The following is a 25,073-nucleotide window of genomic DNA, read 5'->3' as shown; positions in this document are numbered from 1 at the left end:
AAATTAAAGGCACAAGAACACAAAGCAACTCTCCCTGCCAAGGACAAGCAAATGACTTTTTCCTCTTTAGGTCTCACGGGTTAGTTTCTCACACCTCTGAACTAGTTTTCTGCTAATTTGTAAATGAGTTTGGACAATACCTGCCCCCCGAACTGCTCTTTAAAAATAAAAAAGGGTCACTGATGAGACTGCTTGTTGAAGCTGCACAAGGGAAGTTATTTTTCCTGTGTTACAGAATTTCTGTGTTAACTGTGGCAGTCTCCTTGACAGACTTTTTTTTTTTTTGGTTTTTCTCCGGTACCGGAAACCGAACTCACAACCTTGCGCTTGCCAGGCAGGCGCTTTGCCGCTGAGCTAAATCCCCAGCCCCTTGACAGACTTATCCATATAAAAATAAGAGGGTTGCCCTTTCCTAGTTCTTTCTGTTCTGATGCTGTAGTTGAGAAGAAAAGCATGGCTTGCTTGATGGTCATTTTCTTTTCAGGTAATTAGGTAATACAATTCAGGTAACTTAGTGTCACAAATCTCAGCAGATTACTTCTCCAAGACTCTAGTCTTAGATCATAATTTACTTGTTGATTTCTAAATGCCACCAAGTGTTCTAATTTCCCCCAAACTGTTATTTTTTTAATGGTACATCTTGCTATCATTGGTATCTTGACTCTCACAACAAGCAAAAAAACCATTTCTCTCTCAAAGCCAAATGCAAAGTGACAGCAGCCAGGGAAAAGCGTTGCGCAAGCAAAAAGCCAGAATTCCTTTTTTAAAAAGTTTTGATTTTGTTTGCTTAGACAAGTTTGCCCTTCTCAAGTGTCCTGCAGCTACTTAAATCTCCTGTTCAACGTGCTTCCTGTGGTTTTGCCCTTGTCTTTTTTCAAAGTAAGATCAGTAACCCCTGAGGTACCAGACAGCTGTCTGTGTGTCATCATCTGAGAACCACTCATGTAAGGAATGTCAGGGTTGTCAGCTGACATTTTCCCTAAGGTTGCAATATCCAACCTTGAATGTACATTGATTAAAATCTATGAGGTCCTGCACAGAATATGGGTTAACAAAATAAAAGCAGGAAATGCAGAGCCATTAGGAGTTGGGGGACGGGGTCACTTGAGGCTGAGTGTCCTCTTGTGAGCCTCATAAAACAAGCTTTCCCACAGTGATCATTCTTTCAAAATTCAGTTTGTTTCTGACCTTTAGTGGCACACAGGCATCCGGTTTCCAGACAGATTTGCTGGCATAGGTTGAATTCAGAGTAAATGTCTAATATCCAACATTCATACAGAGTAAATTCCTTTTTTAGGACGTTGAAACCAGCAATGACTATTGTCAAGTGATAAGTCTCAAGTACACAGTTGAAAGTTTATTAATTTAATGCCACTAACAGAGACTTCATACTCAAAACTTGGTTTTCAATTTTGCTCACTTCAGAGATCTTACTCCATCCCTCCAAATCTTCAGCTTTCCTAACTATGCCTGCACTGTGGGTAAATTTTTGATTTGCATTCCTTGTAAGAAAATGATGCAAATGTAGTCACATTTATTGGGGGCATAAATCAAAATAGCCCAAAGAAATGAAACACTTAGGACTCAATCTTAAAAAAAGAAAGTAAAAGGTTTATATATTGAAAATTACAGTATTCTGAAAAAGGAGATAGAAGAGCTTGTCAGAAAATGGAAAGATATCCCTTGATCATGGATAGGAAGAACAAACATAGTGAAAATAGCATACTTCCAAAATTGTTATACAGATTTAATGCAATCCTGATTAAAATACCATTAGCATACCTCACAGATCTAGAGAAAACATTCCTAAAATTCATCTGGAACCAGAAGAGACCTAAAATAGCAAAGGCAATGCTAGGCAACAAAGACAAGTCAGGAGGCATCACAATCCCTGACTTGAAATTATATTACAAAGCTACTGTGATAAAATCAGCATGGTACTGGCAAAAAAATAGACCTTCAGAACAGTGGAATAGATTAGATGTGGACACAACTACAAACAAACTCAACCACCTATCTTTAACAAAGGGGCCGAACATGTTCACTGGAAGATAGCCTCTTTAATAATTGGTGCTGGAAAATTTGGCTCTCTACACGCCGAAGAATAAAACTAGACCCCTTGCTATCACCATGCACTAAAGTCAAAATGGATCAAAGATCTAAATATTAAAACAGAAACACTAAGTCTACTGGAAGAGAAAGTAGGTAGAAATCTTAAAGACATAGTGGTAGGCACAGACTTCATGAACAAAACCCAAACTGCATGGGAAACACTTCAAAGAATCAACAACTGGGATCTCACCTTATTAAAAAGCTTTTGCACATCAAAAGAAATCACCAACAGAGTGAAAAGACAACCCACAGAGTGGGAAAACATTTTAGCTAACTGTCCCTCAAAGGATTTATATCTAGAACATATAAAAAACTGAAAAAATTAGACTCCCCCCAAATTCAAGGACTCAAACCAAAAATGGGCATCTGAAATGAATATGCACTTCTCGATAAAGAAATACAAATGGTAAATAAATACATGAAAAAATATTCAACATCATTGGTCATTTGAGAAATGCAAATTAAAACAACACTGAGATTCCATCTCACCCCAGAAAGAATGGCTGTCATCAAGAAATCAACCAATAACAAATGCTGGAGGGGCTGTGGGGAAAAAGGAGCCCTTCTCCACTGCTGGTGGGAGTGCAGACTGGTGGTAACCACTTAGTGGCAACCACTTGGTGACAACGACTTTGGAAATCAATCTGGAGATTCCTGAAAAAATTAGGATCAAAGGTCCCATTTAACTCAGCTATTCCCCTTCTGGGTATTTTCCCAGAAGAATTAAAAACATCATACCACAGCAATATATGTGCACCTATGTTTATAGCAGCACAATTTGTCATAGCAAAATCTTGGAAACAACCTAAAAGCCCATCAACTGAGAAATGGATAAAAAAGATGTGGTATTTTTATACAATGGAGTATTACTCAGCTATGAAGAAAGATATACTCGAGGCTTTTATAGGTAAATGGATGCAACTAGAGACCATACCCATAAGTCAAATAAATCAGACCCACATGTGTAAACATCACATTATCTCCCTAGTATAAGAACCTGAAAGAGTAAATAAAATCTGAAAGGTACAACAGATATTGTGAAAGGGAAAGAAACTGCTCAAAAGGAAAGAACAACTGGGATGAGGGAAGGGAGAAAAGAAAGAAGGGGGAAAAAAAAAATATATATATATATATATGCACACACACACCAGATAGCTAAGATACTAATACTACTAATTTCTATTGGTTTATTGAAAGGAACAGTTAATATTTAACTGTTTGATCAATCTTCCATACCTATATGTGGTAATCCAAACACCTACTGTGAAAATAACAGTATGTAATACAACAACCATTGCTAATTTCCTATCATCTTGTTTTGAAATTACATATGTTTTTACTATTTTTGTGTTATTTTCTTTTTGCCTTTGTTTTTGTTCTTTTCTCTTAAAAAAAAAATCAAAATAGCCAAGATATGAAACTAGCCTAGATGGTATACATACATAATGGAATACTATTTAGCTAGGAAGAAAAACCAAATTATGTCATTTGCAGGATAATGGATGGAATTGGAGCTCATGTTAAACAAAAAAGCCAGACTCAAAAGACAATTATTGCATGTTTTCCTCATTCACGGAATCTGAGAAAGATGACTTGGAAGTAGAAGGCAGCCAGTAGACAAAAGGAAGGAAATAAAGGAGGGGAAGTATAAGGAAGGATAATAGCAGAGATGGATATGATAAAAACATTCATTTGTGAAAATATCACATTGAAACCCAGTATTTTATAAAATTAATAAGCACTAACAAAAATGTACTCAAAAATAAGGTTTTAAAAGAAAATTATGCAAATGTGACATAGTACATAAAACTCCATGAAGAGCTCAGAAGAATTATTAGTTACATTTTTAGTGCATTAGTTACATTAATAGCTGAAGCAGAGAACTAAGTACAATTTCACAATGAAAAGAATTAATAGTAAATAGTATGAGGATTTACAAGATAAACTTTTAACATCTTTTCAATCACGCAAGTAGTCATGACCACTTAAAATCATGGTAGTTCAGAGATGGGGAAAGAACCGTGGAAAAAATCCAGCTTTTCTCTTGCCCTATCCCATTCTCACCGCCATCCCACGTTGTATTGGCAGCTACTAAACTTCTCTGGGCTCACCTTAAATCTCTGCTCAGGGGACCTAACAGCCTCCTCAGCATATTCCAATTCAAACAGCCATTGCTTCATTCATTCAAGGAACATATGCTGCATTGAAGCAACATAAATCTCCTCTATACTAGGGTTCACCATATCTCTTTTTACTGGGCTAAAAATCTGATCCCCTTTTACCCACAGCATAGATCTACTCTCAGGACTTACAGAGGACAGTCAAGAGTACATCTCAATGGATGGGAGTTTTCTGTACCCCACTGAATTCTCTTTCTTCTACCTCAGCTTTTTCACATGAACTTCTACTGATGCTCCAAGACCCATCAGAGGAAGATACCGGTCTGCTCTCACTACTACAAGCACAGAGATTTTTGGCAATCTCAGATAACAATGTTTACACCTGTCTTTAGCTCACTGTTCACTCCTAGAAAGGGAACCATCTCTTACCACTGTCTAATAGGAAGCTACCCAGGTACTGAAACTCTCTGTATGAATGTAAGAGTGCTGTCTTGTGTTAAGATACGCATATAAAGAACTTATGAAGGTAAAAGTCTGCCTGGATCTGCGCCCTATTTGGAGAGAGGTCCCTACCAGTTTCATTACTTGAAGACGCTGCCACTTAACATGAGAGCCCTGGTAAGCATAAGTGTTGACCAAAACAGCGCGGCAATTAAACTCTTTAGCATGAAATGCTAAAATGGCATTCACTCAGCAAAGACAGTCCAAAAAGAATCTGAGAAATAAGGAGCCCAAAGTTGTAAAGTCTGGTGTGTCCTTTGAGGATACAACCTAGCTATAAATGCAGCAGACCCAGGAAAAACCAGAGTTCTGAGAACAGTCTCGGTATTATGGTAGCACCAGAAATCCTCTCTTAATCAGGTTGCTTTTATATTTCTTATATGCTCTTATGCTTCCTACTTTGATAGGAAATAATGTTTCAGGTTGTCCTAATTGTTCCACGGAAAACTTGAAAGCAAGCGTTTTTATCCACCCATACGCTTGATGGTTTGACTACTGTGATCCCATTATTAAGGCAGCAGGAGGGTGAAAGGGGTAATCCAAAAGAAAGTAAATTCCAGAGGACAAAAGGGGCTGTGGAATCCAGCCATTCTTCCCCATCTGAAAATTCTTCAATACTGCAACTTAAAGATAGTAATTCTTTTCTAAGTAAAAGTAATTCTAAATAATATTCTTCTAATACTTCCCTCCCTATAAGCATACTTAAAGGACTGTCATTTTCACTACTGTTATGTACATGTGTGACTGGAACACAAAAGAAATTCAAATGTTTGTTTTTGAAATGAATGAAACGATATATTGGCTTTCAGTTTTAAGGAACCTTAAAGTCACCTAGCACAAAACTTTTCCCACAGCCGTACAAACATTTGTTCAGAGAAGGCTTTCAGAGGGCATCAAAATACTCATTTAACAAATATCAGTTAAATGTCTGCAATAGTTAACATGATAGAAAAACAAACAAAAGAACTAGATCAGTCACTGATACAACAAATGTTTGCAGCGGGACTCCTACGTGCCAGGCACTATGACAGGACTTATAGACACTACAGACAATAAGACACATAGAGTTCCTATAGAGAACTTGCAGAAGATAAAACAGACATAGTGTCTACAATACTGTTTAGAATAAACAACATTAAATATTTTCAAAGGTACATATAAAGGTTGCTAGGAGTCTGAGGTATAAAAGAGAAACTAGGGTTTCATAAGAACTTACAGGACACTGCCATTCAGGTATAGGATATTATTTGTGACTTGACCTTATACTTCAGGAACAAAGGTTGATTAGTTACCAGCCGAAGCAGTTAATGGTAACAGTTTTGCAGGTTTTGATGAAAATCCATATCCTATCTTCATATCTTTAGCATTATATCAAGTAATATTAACACTGGATTTTGAAAAGCAAGAATACAAATCAATTCTTTCTTAATGTGAAAACCATAACCAAAACTAAGCTCTAAATTATAATTGTTGTCATGTTTCAGTACATGACCTGAAGTACAGACTTGTCATCTGAGTAAAAACATATGGAAAGAATAATCTTAATTTCTGTCTGGGCTTTATGGAGCAGTAACTCTATGATAAAATAATTTCTATTTTACACTGCACTAGGAAAATGAAAATAAAGCTAAATACGGTGTTTCTTTTGTTCTACGATCAAATGAGATTATCTTCAATTTCTTTTCTATATACAATTTTAGCTCCAAACAATGGGAAACAGAGCTGTCTCCTTCAAGATAAATGCACTGAAATGGAAAGTAGAAGTTTCAAAACTGCTACAGGATTATATGCCTGTAATCCCAGCACTTGGGAGGCTGAGGGAGGAGGATCGCTGTGAGCTACAGGTCAGCCAAGGCTACAAAATGAGTTCAAGAGCAGCTTGAACTGCAGAGGTAAATCCTTTCTCAAAAAGACCAAAAAAAAAAAAAAAAAGAAGTTTCAAAACTAGTATTAAAGGAGTTTCTCCTTCTTTTGATTCATTGAATTTATCAATTTCCTGGTTCTGAATTGATCACTTTCATCTCCAGTAGTTAGAGTGGGAATGTGATACACCTATCAATATGTTCCTTCAATGTATTTTACTGAATGCAGCCCATAAAAATAACTCTGTGACAAAGAATTTCCAGGACCTCTACATAGGATTTTGCCACTATGGAAAAATTACTGTCATAAGACTTCTTTGTGAATTTCAAAAGGCTCCTGACCATATATTCCACTTCAGCCATATTTTTTCTGTTCACTGCAGACTGACTGCCAATAGTGTATGTTTACAATGTTTTCTATTGGATCTGCATGGGAAATGATCTGGAGCCATCTGTATCCAATACCGTGTACAAAGAAACGTAATACACATGTGTAATATACTCATCCTAGATACACTGGAAGAACCTATCATATGAATTAATCTACCAAACAAAAATTTTGAGGTCACATTATGGACAAAATCTGACACGACCATAAAAGCAGTGACACTTTGCTAACTTCTGCAATTTTAGGAGTCACTGTGGAAGAAAATGCTCTACCCCTGCATGCTTTGTACTTAAACAGTAGTTAAAAAAAAAAAAAAAAACCTGCCTACTCTTTAAGGTAAACATCCCCTGTCATACAGTAGTACTTTTTCAACAATTGTTTACAGATACTATCAAACGAACAACTCCACACACATTATAATAACTAAGCAGCATTCCTCTGGAAATTACCTTCGTCAGCCTTATTTCTGCATATTAAAGGGTTGAAAGCTAAAATGAAAAAGCAATGCAAGGGAGACTATCAAAAATTAAAAAAAAAAAACTAGCTTCACTTCTGCAAATTAAGCAAAATTAAGCAAAAAGAAAGGAAGCAAGCAAAGGGAAGGAACTCAAACAGCTATCTGCAGCAGTGGGACCTTCCAAGTTCTCAGGAGCTCCTCGAGCTCGAAGAGATAAAGAGAAAAAAGAGAAGGTACCACACCGAAGCCCGAAGTTACTCACTCTCCACAACTTGGAGTATTCTCCAAACTCAAAGTAAGACATCCGAAACATACGGATTAGGTAGGAATGTCTGGAAGAAGGCAGTGGCATTTGTTTTCTCAGCTTGGGGACCTAAAAACTGTACCAGACAGGGCTCCGAAGTGCTTAGTTATCTTGCAGAGGCACTAGGAGCATCTTCTCTACGCACACACCTGCTGGGCCGGGCGGCTCCTCCCGCTCGGTCCCCAGGGATGACCGAGGTCCGGCGCCCCCCGCACGCACAGTTAGCCCGAGGGACACCCCAGCTCGCGGGCGCCACACGGCCGCAGACGGGCCGGAGCGCCCGCCAGGTTCCGGCTCGGCTTTCCGGAGCCCGCGGCGGGGCCGGCGCTCGGCAGGACGCGGCACTACCGGGATGCGCATTTTAATGAACTTGGAGCAGCGCGTCCGCAGCGCGCGGACCGGAGACGCGCGCGGGGGACCGCCGGCCCGTCCCGCCTCCCTCGCGGCCGAGGGGCGCAGTTCGTACCTGTCCTCTGACACGCTGATGACGCCCTCCTCTTTGGGCACGATCACGGCCATGTTCACCACCTCCTGGGACCCCTCGACCCGCTGCAGCAGGATGGGCTTGCGGGTCAGCGGCTTGGGCTGGATCTCCGCCGCCATCGGAGGAGGGGGCGCGCCGGGGGCGCCGCGGCCAACAGCGCCGCGGGGCCGGGCAGACGAGACCGCTCGAGCACGAGCAGACAGGAGCGCTGGCTGGCCGGAGCGGGACGCCGGGGACCGGCGATCATAGCCTAGCTACCTCTCCGGGGAACGACTCCTCGCTCCCGGCTTCGAGTACCAAAACCGCCACCACCCGAGCTGCAATCGGGCGCCGCAGGCCGAGGAGGGGGCGGAGAGCTGGGGGGCGTGGCCGGGGGCGGGGCCTGCCGCAGGCTGGCCGCTGGTGGGCGCGAGGGCGGCTCCACTTCCGGCAGTGCGATGAGAAGGAGGGAAAACCTGAAGCAGGAGGCGGTGCGCTGGTGGTCAATACGCCTGCGTCAGCCCAGCAATCCATTTCCGCCCCGCCCCTCCGCGAATGTCGGAGCCCCGCAGCACAGCTAACGCGCATGCGCTTTCCTGTTTTCCACACCCAAGGTTTCATCTCCTCCCTCTTAAAATCACTCTGGAACGCTCTGTACGCTTCTCTGGGAACGCGCTTGAGAGGCTCCGCCCCCTCCAAATTCTCTGAAAAGGGTGCGGAGGTGGGGCGGGTAAAGCACGCCGGAAAAACGAGAGGCTTACGGGAAGGAAAGAAGCTGAGCTAGTTGGGATGCGACCGAGCATGCGCACGATCTTGACAATGAACTGTCCCGGGGGAGGGGGGAGCGGTTGGGGCTTGCTGTTCCCAGCAGGCCCGGGGCTAGGACACCGAGTGGACCCCCACTGGCTTCTGGTAGTTGTAGTTTGTTAGCGTCGCCTCTTCCTTGACCTGGAGTGACCTATCACTCTCTTCTCTGTGCTCCGGGCCTGGAGAGCACAGAGGCTCTGTAGCCGTTGACATCCAAGGCTAGGAGCCCAAGGGCAGGCTTGCCTAAGCAAGGGCATCCTCGCTGCCCTTTGTCAGGCTACTGCCTGACGTAGTTTGGTGCAGAGAATCTCGTGCAAGCATTTGTGAGGGAACTTAGAGATCACTTGCAGTATCAATCTTTTTATTAGATGATTAAATGGCTAGCCCAGGGCCCAAGTCAGTGTTAAAATTCCCATCCCAGGACTTGAACCCACGCCTTGCTTGCTCCTAGTTTTGTCCTCTGGCTTTCTTCTAGGACAAAGGATGTTTACTGTGTCTACAGTAGGTACAGTACATATGTACAGGATAAGAATGGCTATAACACATTTTAAAGATAGATAATGTTGGTAAGGATGTGGAGAAATTGGAATTCACTTCTATATTGCAGTTGGGAACATAAAATGGGGCAGCCTCTTTGGAAAACAATCTGGCATTTCTTCAACAGGTACAACAATGTTAACATATAATCTAGTAATTCCATTTTTAGATATATACCCAAGAAAAATGAAAATTTAGATTCATACCAAAACCTGAGCATTAGCCTGGTGTGGTAGCGCATGCCTGTAATCCCAGCACTCAGGAGACTGAAGCAGGAGAATCGTTGCCAGTTTGAGACCAGCCTGGGCTACAAAGTGAGCTCAAGGCCAACCTGAACTGCACAGGAGACCTTGTCTCAAAAAAAACCCCAAAAACCCTGAGCATCAATGTGCACAGAAGCATTATTAATAGTACCCAAATGTTTATCAATTGATAAGTTGTAGTATATCCATACAACAGGATATTATTTGCAATGAAAAGAAATATTAATACATGCTATACATGGATGAATTTTGAAAACAATGTGCGAAATAAGATAAGCCAGTCTTAAAAGACCACAAATTGTAAGATTCCATTTATATGAAATATCCAGAACCTATAGAGACAGAAATCAGATTGGTGAGGGTTGAGAATCATGGCTATGGGGTACCAGGTTTTTTTTTTATTTCAGGAATGATAAAAATGTTCTAAAGTTGTTTGTTGTATCAGATGTTGCACAACTCTGTGAATACAATAAGAGACATTAGTTGCAAACTTTTAAATGGTGAAAGCTATGCTATGTGAATTATAATGTCTATTATCCAAAACTATTTTTGATGATTGGCTGACAAATTTTATTAGGTCTCTATCAATTTAATTGTAAATCACTTGACTTTTTTCCATAGTCACTGAAGTAAGTTATTTCTCAATTTCTGAGAAGTATACAAAATGATATCACTATTATTTTTACTGTTATTACTTTGCTTAACCTTACATGCTAAGGTAAAAGTAGGGAAATTTATAAATTCAAATAAGTGGATAAATTTTCCAAGATAATTTTTTATAAATTACTTTATCACATATATCCAAATATTAGATCTGTAAATTTTTATGGAACTTAATTATCAAAATCCTATTGTCAAAACAACCAAGCAAATCATACTTAATTTGTCAGAACAGTTATGACTTAGTTTTTCCATTCAAATAAATTTAAATATACATTCAGAAATTTTGTAAAAATATAACGGAATGCATCTTTTAAGACAATTATTAAATGTCAAGATTTCAATGATGTAGATCTGATACAATTAATCAGTTTAATAATGTCTTATGATAAATAGAAGTCTAATATGCTTTTCCTATTATATAATGTAATGTAATGTGTAGCTTGAGTAATAAGTTTGTGTGAAACAAGAAAATAGTAAGAGCTATGATATTCTTTCAATAATTGTGTGTTGAACTCGTGTTGAACTTTTGAGGATAGGAATTAAATATAAAATCATAAATGATTTCATTAGTTTGGTAAAAAAATTATAATAAAAATTTATATATATGTAATGAAAGAGAAAGACGCATACTCTTTAAATGTGACTAGTCTGGTGAACTGGGGTGTCAGTGGTTAAGCACAGGCCTTGTATGTAAGGTCCTTGGTTCAATCCCCAGTGCCACACACAAATATTTATTAGTCTGAGATTAGTATAATTATATAATTGTATTAAGAAGTTGAATCATTTTATAAAATAAGATGATCATTATCAAATAAATCTCATGTGATTTGATATTTGATAAATAAGTTCTAATCGCCTTGTTGCATAATAGTAACTGAGTGTGAAAAAAGATCCAAAGCAGAGTTACACAGGCCACAGATTGGAGACTTCTTATCGAGGAAACAAAATGGAGAGGAGGCTGCCACTCGCACAGTAGATGGAGCTTTTAGGTAGAAGAAGGATTAAGGAGATTATTCTTAATAATTGGACTAGAGTGACTTCTCTTAAATCAACTAACTCCCCATCCTCTGAAGGCTAATTAGAGAAGAGTATGAGCCTGGGAAAAGAAGGCTCACGACAGGCTGCAAAGCCCTTTTGGGGTAGTAAACACCAAGCATTTTTCTGACACATCCTCAGCAATGTAGACTGGTACTAGAAGCCCATTATTCTGTATAACATAGAATGGGGGGGAATGAGGGATCCTGGCCTCATCAGAGGAAACCCACACAGACTGGGGGGAATCTAGGAACCAACAGTTCTGTGACGTGCAGACAGGTGGTCGGTCAGTCAGCAACACGACTGCCTGGCAGCTATCCATAAACCTCTAGGTTGAGGTTCAAGAGCAAGTTTGAGATCCATGATGGCAGCTTAGGAGAGCAATGCAGGACCTATAGGTGGAGGAGCTGGTGTTCTGAGCAGGAGGCCTAGGCAAGATCTGAGGAGTCAGGACTAGCGAACAAGGTAGGAGAAGAGCTCTTAACAAGGTGTCCTGAAACAAATCATTTAATCTTTGGGAGCCCCCTTCTTCATTCATAACATGTAGGTAATTGTGGCACCAATCTTACAGAGTCATTCATTGTTTTGAACTTGGGTGAGTTTTCTTGGTGCCTCCCAGGCACACTCACAGAGTCCTTACAGGAAAAAACTAATGGTCCCGTGGCATATAACTACTCTGATGAATAATATTTCTCCAGAAGAATATCTTTTAGTTATGGCCAAGTGCACTAGAAGACGCCCTTCTGTCTTGACTTCCTCTTCCTTTCCCATTCCCTTCCCGGCAGCAACCATGTGGGCTCCCTCAGCAAGAAGGTTTTGTGGTTTTGAAGCCTACCTTAACACCAGAATGCCCAGGAACTTTGGAAAATGCAGATTTCTGAATCCTGTGCCTGAACCACTAAATCTGGTTTTCTAGGAGCGTGGCTCCAGAATCTGAACTTTTTTTTTCATTAGTGTATATTAGTTATACAGAATAATGGCGTTCATCTTGATATATTGGTACCTGCATATAACATACTTTGATGATTTTCACTCCCCTATTACCTTTCTTCCCTTTCCATCCCCTCTCCAGAAAAATCTGAACATTTTATAAAGTATTTCCAAGAGATTTTTATTGCAAGTGACCTTTCTTACCTAGTCTAACCTGAGAACCGTAGCCCTGATAATCTAATGAAGGATCCAGCAAGAATGACCAGCAAAAGGGAGGGCAAGGCTTCCACTCTCAGGGCATTTCCCTCATTCTCTTGTCTTTCCCACTTTGGAAACAGGCCAGGCTGCTTGCTGTTCCACTGTGTTAGCAATTGTTTCTAAGCAGACCAGGGTCTCTTTTTCTGAGTAACAGAGCATGGCTTGTAGCTTTTCTTCCTGTGCTTCCAGGACAGGGTTTTTACTAGGTTTTTGCATCAAACTTCCTCTCTACTTCCTTAGCTCTAACCCCAGCCAGTGTATGGAACAATACATCTCCATACACACAAAGAGCTGAAGTAAGGCCTATCTATCTATATTTTAATGGACTTTATTGTTCCTAGAGCAGGTTCACAGCAAAGTTGAGCATAATTCAGAGAATTCCCATGTATTTCCTGACTCTGCACATAAACACCCTCCCCTCTACCCATATCTCCCACCAGAACAGTGCATTTGTGAAAATTAGTGACTCTAGGGCTGGGGATTTAGCTCAGCAGCACAGTGCCTGCCTGGCAAGTGTGACGTTGTGAGTTTGATTCCCAGTACCAGGGGGAAAAAAAAAAAGAATTACTTCTTGGTGGTATACACACTGTAGGTTGGGACAAACGTATAATAATGTGTGTCCACCATTGCAGTATTTCACAGAACGGTTTTATTGTCCTGAAATTCCTCTGTGTGTCACCTTTTCATCCTCCTTTCCACCTCAATCTCTCTAAACTACTGATATTTCCACTGTCTCCATAGTTTTCTATTCTTTTCTCAAAATGCCTCATAGTTGAAATTACAGTACATAGGCTTCCAGATTGGCTTCTTTTGTTTAGTAATATGCATTTAAGGTTCATCCATGTTTTTTTCATGTCCTGATAGTTTATTTATTTTTAATGCTAAGTAATTTTCCATTGTCTGAAGGAACCACAACGTATTTATCCATTTGCTTACTGAAGGACATCTTTGATGCTTTCAAGTTTTAACAACAGTGAATAAGTAGCTATAAACATCCATGTGTAGGCTTTCGTGCAGACATAGATTTGCAGCTCATTTGGGTAAATACCAAGGAGGATGACTGCTGCGTTAAGACTGTCTAGTTTTGTAAGAAACTGCCAAACTATTTTCCTAAGTAGCTGTACTGTACTATTTTGCATTTCAACCAGCAATGATGGTTTATCTAAATATCACAGGCAAGTCAACTCTCCTGGAATTTTCAGAGGGTCTAGGGGGAGTGGTATAGAATGAAGTAGGAGTGGAAACCAATGATAATACGGTGAAATTGGGAACAAAAAGAGGGAGAAACGGGAGTTTTCATTTCTGCTCCTTCTTTAACTTCCTCTTTAAACAACCTTCGTGCCATCCACACCCACCTAGGTATTAGCCCCGAAGCAGGCTGAAATGAAAGGCAAGGGTTGTGGCCATTGAGGTCTGCCTCTTAGAGGACCCAGGAGCAGGGGAATCCCAAGCGCACCTGGTCAAAAGGAAGTGGGTGTACTATTCCTAGAACATGGCAGCTGTCAAAAAATGTTGTCTGAAAGCACAAATGCGAACCCCCACTTCTCAGTTTGCCTGCCATTCAATGATCTCATACCCTTGGTTTAGCCCAAGAAAGCTCAGATTAGCTTGCCATTCCATAGGCACTATCTCCATTCATTATTTTTTTTCCAGAAAATATTTATTCAGTGCCTGCAGTGTGCCAGGATGTGACCTGGGTACTGGATATGATTAACTCTCTCGTGAAGTCAAGGGCCGAGCTCAAAGCGGCTCGTGTTTTGAGTTTGTTATTACAGGCCAGTGGCTCTAGTCCATGATGCACAAGTAAAGAAGGGGCACTGGTGCAAGCGTTTGCTTTAAAAATAAACAACAGGGTTATGCTGAGGTCCTAGTGCATAATTACTTGTTCAGGGCTGTTGAGGATGTTTTTCATCAAACACTGTTCATTAGAAAATATGACAGAACTAAATGGGAGCTGTGGAGAACGAAGTTGGTCCATATGAATAATTAAATGGAAAGTGTATGTGTTAGGTGTATTGCCACTTAGGAAAAATGATTTATTCACTTGGAAGCAGTCAGTCTTAAATATGACTACAGTTGTTTGGCTAAGGAATGGACAATTTGTGTTATATGACAACTTTTGGGAATAATATTTGCCATTAAAATTCCTACTTTTTGTTTAACTTTCCACTAAAAATTACACATATGAGGAAGATAAATGGTTTCTGTTAACAAAGAATGACCTCCTGTTTCTGCTGTAGGACCTCAATTGAAGACCAGTGGTTAATGACCAAAATTCTAATGTCACTAGGCTCCTAGACTATCACTTGAAACTCTATGGTTATATCTGTTGACACGTTTTAAAACTTTTTAAAAGCCTGAAGCATCAACACGATATAGTCATTCTGCAGATGAACTAGCTGTTGGGTATGCATTGACACAGTTTTAGGAAAAGCACGTCCCGTCCTCAGACCTCACATTAGAAGCTACTTTTAAGCAGAGAGTCACCTTTCCTCTTTTGTTATACTGCTCCTAGCATTAAGCTCAGCGCAAAGTGTGAAGACAGAGCTCAGTAACGACAAATATGTAGAACAATTGAATCTTACGATCTTTGCAAAACTGTTTCCAGTGAAATGGAGCAGAGAGGAATCACCGTGTTTCTTACATCAATAGAATTTACTTGGCAGTTTATAACAGAAGCCAAATCTTGATTTATTGCCAAAGATGCCTTCTCTTGGGTAAAATTGGTTAGGATCAGGTTAATTTCCCTTAAGAGAAGCAAGTACCAAGGGAAAGAACCTGTATGCCAAACGACTTATGTTATTCTTTTTCTACAACTGTTATTCTGTCTCTAGGGATGAAACAGAAAAAAACACACCCCCTCCACAAAACCTTCTAAAACAATGGAGAGAGGAGGAGTCTGTATTGGCAGAGTTCAGGTAGAGTATAGAATAAACTGATAAACTAATAAGAAGCAGAAAAAAATATTGGTAACCCAAATAGTATACTTCAAATTTTAAGCTCCTACACTAAATCCCAGAAACAATCTGTGGGCTTCTAAAACTTATATTTTTTTCTGCCAGACTATAAAGTTCTAAAGAATGTACATCCTCTATGATGTGTTCATAGATTAAATTTTTGTAACAATTTCCTTTGAGATTGGTGCAAAAAGGAGCTAGTAGTGCTACTCTTGAGTGGAGTGATGAAGGAAGGAGACGTGACTTAGATTCCTCACTGTCCTCTACCTTTCTCCCTCCAAGCCATCCTTCTGGCTGTTAATCTCTCTAAAACTCCTATCAGATCACGTTACTCCCTAACATGACCTGAAGTCTCGGAGACCTTTCCATGCCTTTAGAACAGAACCTGCCCTCATCCTCTGGCCCACGCTGCCCTCTTCATTCCCATTTCCTGCTTTCTTACCCTCAAACCTTACCCAGTGGCACTGTGCCAGGTAGGATGATTTTAGTAGCAAGTCATTCTGTTCGATCCTTAAACAAAGGGAAAGCTAGCAGCTAGCTCATCAGTGTTTGGTCAGATCACTGGTTCATTTTTCTGCAATCCCTTTAGCTCTTTGTGACACGTTTGTCCTCCAGTTGGCACCCCTTGTGGCAACAAAATGAAAAGCAGCAGCTCTTGGGTTTGTTTGTATGTTTCCTCTCCCGCATTCTAGAAAAGTGAGCATCTTTCTTTCCCTCACCGTCAAAGCAAAGGCCTGGGCTCTTTCCTGATTAGGCATAACCAGCTCTGAACTAGTATTCCTGAGGAAGTCATGGCTAATTTGCATAGGCCTGGAGGACGTGTCTCATGGAGAACCAGCTCCCTCAACCCTACCCCAAGCATCTCATCCCCTGTAAAGCCCTTTGAAGTCTCTTGCTCCAAATACCCTCTTCTGCGTGTCATTCTTTTTCTTTACTTTAAGCACCGAGAATCAAATCCAGGGTCTCACACATTGGGCAAATGCTCTACCACTGAGCCACATCCCCAGCCTCTCCCATGTGTCATCCTTATATCCAGGACAGACTTGATTTATACCCGGTACCCATATACACCAATTATTTCTTGAATAAATTTATCTACCTAAGTAGAAGGTTAACTCTTTTAGAACAGAAATCATATCTTTACTCTTGGTACTTATGAAATAAACAGAGAATATATGAGCATTCCTTAAATAAATTCAGGGTTTTATTAATTCTACTGGAGGAACTGATCACCAAATTGTGCTCTCTGTGTGTGGGTGTGACCTTTTCTGAAATGATATACCCAAGAAAGACACAGTTCTCAAAAAAATCACCTGGGGACTGAGACACAGGCAGACAGGAGATGAAATGGCTATGTTTCTCTGGTCTCAGTCTCCTTGGCCTGGATTTCGAGAGTGATCTAAAGGTCTTTCAGGGTGCAGGACATTATGAGCTGCCAGTAATATGTCTTCTGTCATATAAAGGCAGAAACTAGGAAGAAACTTCTTATAGGAACCTCAAACTGGTAACTTGGTCAGCCAGTTCACTAATTGTATTTAAGCTACATGTGCACGTTATTCTTAATCAGAAAGTAGGGAACAGTCTCTAAATTCTATTTCCTCTCACCTCAGAGCTCTGAGAAAACTATACAGCTTTTACCTTCTTTCAATTAACAGCATCTGAGGGTAACATTTCAGGCTGGAGGTGTAGTTCAGTGATGGAGCACTTGCTTAGCATGTGCTAGGGCTTTGGTTCAATCTCCAGTACTGAAAAAAATTCCAAACCATGAAATAAAATTATCATTGTCCACAATTTTTAACACACTCTTGGTAGGGCATGGTACATATGGCAGAGAATCACAGGAAGCAATTGGGTACTCTTAGGGAAGCTAATGATGAATTAGCAAATGTTACATGCTCTACAAATGCTAACAGTGATATTAACATAAATATTCTGAAGGATCCTGGAATTTGAAGATGACACATGCAATATTAGATGCTACTATCTGTCATTACAGCTACAAAAGCAGCAGAAGACAGGTTCTATGAACTGGGTGAAGTCACGTATAAATGTAACAGCTAGAGACTATTAATAAGTATGAGCTAGTAGAGTATAAATTACACATCTGTGATGGCAGAGCAGCAGCATTATTTGACTGATTACTGAGGGAGTGATCAGTGGGGAATGATATTAGTCAGGGCAGGCTCTTGAGGGGGTGACTCACTAATGTTTGAACAGAGGCTGGCATGAAAGAGATGGTACTTGAAAAATATCTTAGCAACTGAGTAGAGAATGAGATGGGGGAGCGCAAAGCAGGGAGACCACGCAGGAAGCAGTGATGCAAACGAGGTGATGGGAACCAGCCTAGGGCACGGGTTGTGAAATATAGCCGAACAGTGTAGAGAATACAGACAGTGTAACCAACTGTGTGACAACATGGGCTTTGCAGAAACACTGACTTGGACTCCAATCCTGGCTCCACCACTGACTAGTGAGGTTACTTAGGTCACTAATCTATCTTATTTAAGTCTATTCCATCATCCACAAAAATGCAGGAGATAATAGTATATTGGTGAGTGTTCATAATTTGTGCTGTCTGGTAGCTAAACATCCTTCCAGATTTAAGTGAGCAAGCCAGTGATTTGGCAGCTAGGCCATAGGTATGTGCTCTGAACAGGGCTGATTGATACCCATCTCTCTGTACTCAGAGGTCGTGGTGCAAAGGAACTGTGGTCAGTTTGAGAGTCTGTAAGGCCACTGTTGTGAGCCTGAGAGTCCAGGGGCATGGCATAACTTGTTCTGGAAAATTGTTCCTGAGACAGGATCTTAACTCTGTGCTCAGCTTCTTGCCTTGGCTCTCACCTGCATTTTGTCCTCCACCTCCCTACGGGTGCCGTCAGTTACCTGAGGCTTCCTATAAATTCCTTTTCTGCTTACCCTATGCAATCTTGCTTTTAGTTTGAACCCTGACTAGAACACAACCTCACAAGTCTGTTTGAAGGTGGAATATGGCAGTGTATATAAGCTCCTTAACCCAGTATCTGCCACAGGTACATGCTTACTAAATGGGTGACCTAAGTTTGTGACAGAATGGTTACAGATGTGCATAACTACATGTGGAGGAAAAATAAAAAGGAAGAAGGGGGAAGGTAGCACCAAATTTGTAATCTGCCTTCCTTATCACTGTTGTGCCTCTAATAAGAACACGGAAGGACATCTTTCTCAGTCAGGGATGGCAAAAGTAGAACCTCTCAGCATTTCAACTGAGAATATGGTATTTTGCCAACGTGATAAAGTCTGAACTTGTTATCCAGGTACATGAGCTACTTCACAGCCTTGTCCCAACCTGCTTTTCCAGCCGGATTCTTGCCACTCCCTGGAAAACACCTGATGATGAAGTCAGATCAAGCTGTCAGTGTGCCACCTGTATGACCATGTTATTTTGAGCTTCACTGCCTTTGCACACTAGATCCTTTTGTGCATGTGTGTATGCGTGTGTATGCGTGTGTGTGCGTGTGTGTGTGTTACTAGGAGTCAAACCCAGAGCCTTCCAAACATTAGGCAAGTGCTTAACCACTGAGATACAGCCCTAGGTGGAATGTCCTTATTCTCCCTCAATTTGAGCACCTCATTTAATATCTTGATTTAGGTATTTCCCCTTTAAGGAAGCCTTTCTAATGCTTCCAGCAAGAGTTGCTCTCTGCCTCTTCTGGGTTCCCAAGGAATTCTGCTCTTACCTCTCCGAGAGATCACATTTTATTCTAGTTTCCTCTTTGTGTCTCTCTTGCCCTGTGTGGCCCCAGGCAATGGAGACCATGGTTTAGTTATCCTGCTATGCCATTTCCTAACATTATCTTGCATATGGGCAGTATTTTATAGGCTTATTGCTAAATATCTAGATAATTTCTTTATAGATAAAGGGGTATGAATAGAAGATAATGAATCAATTCAACAATCCACACATGAAGTCAGTCTTGCTTGTTAATGTGTTAAGTAATAATTAGTGTCCTTTGGACTATCTAGACTGTAAAGGGCAGAGTTCTATTTTAACTCACCTTGTACCAACAAATGCATAATGTAATTAGAATCCTTTCTGAGGTGCTATTTTACTGTAATCAAAGCAATGTTGTTAATGTTCTGAAGAGACGTGGCTACAGACCCTGCCAGAATGGGCCAAGATTTTTCTGTAGATATTTTTCTAGCTCTGGTTCCCATGATTCACCAAGGTACCTTTCACAAATAGGAACCTTAATTAAAAGAAATTCTTCTTTCATCGCTTCCTGACGTGGGTTTAAGTGCAAGTTTTCTAAGGAACATAGCCATAAGTTAAAATTTAGCTATTTTATCTCACGTTGTTCTTAAATTTTATTCTTTTACAAATTTCTCCTTAAACTATTTTAGATATTTAAATTTTAATTCATTTTTAAATAAACAGTAAAGTCTTGAGATCCAAAATTCAAAAGTATGCAGTATAAAATCTCCTCCCCAACCCCCGTTGCCTAGACATCCAGCTTCTTCCCCTGTGGGCAATCAATGCTATTGTTTTCTTATGCATTATTTCAGAGACATTTTATGCACATAAGGAAACATTATTTTTCTCTTACCACCTTTTACATAAAAGGTAGCTTGAAACACAGTTCTGCATGTTGCTTTTTTCCACCAAACAGTTTATACCGTGTAGATTTTCCTCATATCAGTACCTATATCTTTTTCTCCCTGCCTGCTTTGCTATTGCATGGGTAGAATATAATTTGTTAAACCAACCCATTTTGATGGCCCTTCCTTAAGTTTGTCCCAATCCTTCCCATTTTATAAACCATTCAGCAGTTCTTTTAAGTCTCCTCTTAAATTTCCTACCTAGTCTCTGCTTCTTTAATTCTCAAAAATATGCCCTTTTACCTCACAAACAAAGTAGACTGTGTGACCATTAGATAGAAATTCCATCAATTTCCTGCCTCCTCGGCATCTTGTAGTTAATATTCCTTCCATAGTGCTCAGAAACTTTTTTGCTTCTGTATCTTTCTTCATGCCAGTCCCATTCCCACTATCTTTGGTTTTCTTGAGAAATCTGTATTAACCTTTCAAGTCCAACTATGGATATCATAGTAAAGGGAATTGTTGTGGAGTTTTATATCAGTGCCTTAATCCCTCTGAACATAAGACTGGGTCCAGCAGTCCTATCCCTTGATATTCTACTATAAATTTTTACTTTAGCATAATAGTAGCAGGCTGTGCATCCCAGTACCTTTCCTTGAGGGACACAGGAAGCAATTTATGTGTTTATCCACTCAGTATGATGAAAAGCAAGGTATGTGTACATGTGCAAAAGTGTCAAACCTGGATTTTCCCCAACATGACGCTCCATGTAACAGGTTTGGTGTATATTTACCCAAGCATCACAGAGGGTCCAGTAGACCCACAGCACTCTAGGATTTGTTTCAAAAAGTTTTCTTGTGATTTTTCTAGTAGAAGTAGCCTATTCAATACAATGTCAAGTTTTGGAGGAGTTCCAAAGTGAATCATCTGATTACATATGCATGGATGATGAAAATGATCCATTATGGTAAAATGCATGGTTTCATAACAGAAGAGTGGTGCAGGTGTCTGATGATGATGATGATGACGATGACTTTGACATTATCCGTGTCAGCTAAAGTTCCCATGACAGTGAAATGGAGCAAGAATTGACTAATACAGACGCAGGGAATGCAAACAGCCTTGATTCAGGTGACAAATAAAACAGCAATGTAAGTATGTATTTGACTAGTGAAAATATTGTAAAATGGCCATGCAACCAAATGGAAAAATCCAATGTTAAAACTAGGTCTGAAAATACAGTGAGGGTCTTGGCAGGGGTGAAATGTATTTGGCAGAATGCCTGAACTGCCCTTCAGTGTTGGAAATTGTAACAGATAAAATGCTACAAGATACTGTGAAATACACAAAGGGTGAAATGCAAGTAAAACATTCTGTGTGACAAACAGCCATATTCAAAACTGTATATATTATGACACTTCACTAGCTGAACTGAAAGCATTCATAGGGCTGCAGTACATAGCAGGGATTTCTTGTGGTAATGATAGGAATGTAAAAGACTTATGGAAAAATGATGGGTCAAAATATGGCAGAAAAATTATGCCCTTGTTGAGATGAAGACTTTAATGCTTTCAGTTTAGACATCCTGGAACTCAGCCATCAGGTTTTTATTTATATAGCAATAAACTGAATGATGTTGTGAACAGACTTGTTGCTCCTCTCAAACTAATTGGAATATGACATGGGACAATTGGTTTACCAGTTTCCAACTGGAGAACCAACTGTGCCATTTATGCTACATTTGCTCACAGAGCACAAGTTGACCAGTCTAGGAACTGTACATAGGAACAAAGCAGAAATTCCAAATGAAATGTTGCAATTTCAAAACAGAGAATTGTATAGCACAATCTTCAGATTTCAGAAAGATATAACACTGGTCTCTCATATGGCAAAGAAAAACAAACTGGTACTGCTGATGTCAACATGGCATCATGATGGAAATATTAATAGAGAAACCTCAACAAAATGGAAGCTTGAGATGGATACTTTCTACAACAAAACCAAAGGTGGAGTAGATGTTTTTGATGAGTTATGCAGCAACTATGATGTCACTTGAAACACAAAGCATTGGCTAATAGTTATGTTTCACTCAACCCTAAACGTGTGGCATAAATAGTTTGATAGTTTACAAAGAAAATATATAGTGCAAAATGCCATGGAGAAATTTTCCTGGAGGATTGGGACTAGAACTCATAAGAAATCATTCATAGCAGAGCAAAAACAAAATGTTTCTGCCCAGGGAACTACACAAAAGATTGTGGAGCACACTGGTGAGCTGACAAGTGAGCCGACAACCTACTATGACAACAGGAAAACAAAGATGTCAACTGTGCCCTACAAGGAAGGACAAGCAAATAAAACGTGCTATCAGTATAAGTGATACTTGTGTATGGAACATGCAGTTATCATGTGTGAAGACGGTCTTGGGTGTGACAGTCAAAGCAAAGATGATTTTGGTGGCAGACTTTTGTTTGTGTTTCCATTGTAGTTCACATAGGTTTTTAGTTTTGATGTTATGTTTTAGTTTTTATAAGTAAACAAAATGGTGTCATTCTAAGCACTCATTAAATATTTCATATTTTATTTTATTGATATCTCATTTCCCTGCTAGGTACATGTTGTACAATACAGTAGGCAGCTTCTAACAAAACAGAAAGAGAAGAGAGGTGACAAGACTGCCACATCAGAAAGGAAAGCTAAGCACAAGTGCTGTCAGTGTAAGTGAGACATTGCATAGAACATGTAGTTGTAATGTGTGGAGACTGCCTTGAGTGTGACAATTGAAGGAAAGCTTATTTTTGTGATAGAGTTCTATTGGTATTTTTATTGTAGTTCATATAGGAATTTATTTCTGGTGTTATATTTTAGGTTTGTAAGCAGGTACACAGCTGATGTGTAAGTGTTGTCTTTTCTAAATACACAATATATATTAAGAATTTAATACTTAAGATTATTGATCTTTTGTGTTTCTGTTAACTGCACACTGTATAATATAATAAGAACCTTCTGACAAAACATTAAGACCACTGAGATGTCAAGTATGTTCGTCTACAAAAGGGCCAGGAAAGCAAAACACATGTTCTGTCAGTGTAAGCCATGTGTGTATGGATTGCGCTGTTGTCATTTGTCCTTATTGTAATACTTAATGCATCTGCCCCACCATTATACTTGTGGTTTCAAATTTGTATTCAAGTATATGTTCCCATAATTTAGTGAATCCCTTGAGAAGTAATTCATATCAGGATGCCCAACATTTAGTAGAGAGTCTAGTAATAGAACTACTCCATAAATACTTACTGAATAAATGAATGCGTAAAATGGAGATTAAGTATATGCCATAATGACAGGCAGTTGTAGAACAGTGGAGCATGCTTTCAACTTTGCATAGTGTGGTGGAAACAACATCGGGCTAGAAATTGAAACCTACTTCTAGTCTACAGGAACTCTTCTAATATGCTCATTGCTGCATTCTTAATGCCTGTAAGGGAGGAATGGCTCTTGATAATTGTTGAGAAAAAACAAAGCTTTGTAAATCTACTAAAGATGACCTTTGTTTAAATTAGTCTGCAAGCAGAAAGCTAGAACCAGAGGCTATGTAGCTTTGGCACAAACAAGAGAATATACCTGATGCTCAGTCATGGGTACATCATTATAATACCAGTGAATTTATTAATAGCTTACACTGGACAAATTCAACCAGTTAGCTTTTTAAGATGTATCTTATAAATGAAATTAACATAGTTCCTATAGTTTCCTCTAGGTTTTTCTAAGCTTGGTGTTAATCACATGATTCATTGGAGAAATGAAATAGAATGCTTACTGTTAGTTTTGGGTAAGTGAAGCTCTTGGCTCCTCCCTCATGAATGCCAGTGAGAGCAATAATGTATAAATCACCCACAGCCATTGCAGACTGAAACCGAAACAAAATCTTTACTCAACCTGGCCTGTTTCCTGACACCTTATTGTGCATATCTCTCTTTCATTTACCAGAATGCAAATATTCCCTGATCTTCTCTTCCTTAAACAGTACTGGTATGCACAATAAATGTCCGTTCTCTGCTATGAAAATCAGATCTTTTCACCTTAATGCTTTTGATTGGACACCATGGTTACCCACGCATTGTTTTTAAACCAAGACTGAAAAATCAAGAAAATATTAAAACAATTGTATTTATAATTCTTATTTCTATAGTGGTCAACAAATATTTGTTGAACGACTAAATGAATATTTTGCCATCAACTAATTCTTAACCTTGGACCAATTTTGTTTCCCTTTTCTAAGTCTCATTATCCCCTTCTATAAAACTGAGCTTTAAGATGTATTTTTAAAATTATTTTAAATAGAGTAGACCCTTTCCTTAAAGAAAATCTGAAGCAGAGACCAATACACAGAACAGAAAAATGTGGAGCTACTCTAGACAAAAAAAGGTTTGGGAGCCCTAAGACTATTCCTTTCTCATCCAGTTTCTGATGATGACTCACTAATTTCTGAATCCCCAGAATTTCCTTACAGCCTCCCAGTTTTTAGGGATTAAACAGGATAAAACTGCTCATGCAAACTGAAACATGTTTTCTTTACTTTTGATGGGTTTACATCAATTCAATGGCAATTGATTATACAACACTAAGAAGAATTGGATATTATACACTATATTTTTGATAAATTAACAATGAACATAAATATGTTAATAAAGAATAATAATCATGATGACACAAATAAAGTAATAATATATTTTAGTGGAAACAACTTCTAAATGTGAGAATAAGGGAGAGAATAAAAGAAATCCATGGAGAGTGAAAAGGTTGATAATCATGATGAATTTTGTTTCCTTCCCTGTCAC

At 39.5% G+C, this 25,073-nt stretch overlaps 1 protein-coding gene across 7 annotated transcripts in view; it reads right to left on the bottom strand.

The window, feature by feature from the left end:
- Wdfy2 (WD repeat and FYVE domain containing 2) overlaps positions 1-25,073 on the bottom strand; it is a 277,243-nt gene that overhangs the window by 164,704 nt on the left and 87,466 nt on the right. For 2 of the 7 annotated variants that reach the window (XR_261449.2, XM_005387605.2), the window contains exon 1: positions 8,211-8,560. The exons of 1 other annotated variant lie outside the window; for it this stretch is intronic. Coding sequence is in view for 4 of the 6 variants with exons in the window: in XM_005387605.2 (XP_005387662.1) it covers positions 8,211-8,347 (137 nt within the window). In the remaining 2 variants the exon portion in view is untranslated. Of the gene's footprint in view, positions 1-8,210; positions 8,562-25,073 lie in introns of those variants that run through there. 4 more of the 7 variants (XM_013515761.1, XM_005387607.2, XM_005387606.2 and 1 more) reach the window with 4 other exon arrangements.

This window comes from Chinchilla lanigera, unplaced genomic scaffold, assembly GCF_000276665.1.
Source record: "Chinchilla lanigera isolate Chin_1 unplaced genomic scaffold, ChiLan1.0 scaffold00030, whole genome shotgun sequence".
Lineage (NCBI taxonomy): Eukaryota > Metazoa > Chordata > Mammalia > Rodentia > Chinchillidae > Chinchilla > Chinchilla lanigera.
Note: the sequence above shows the minus strand (reverse complement) of the source record. Positions and strands in the feature narration are given on the sequence as shown.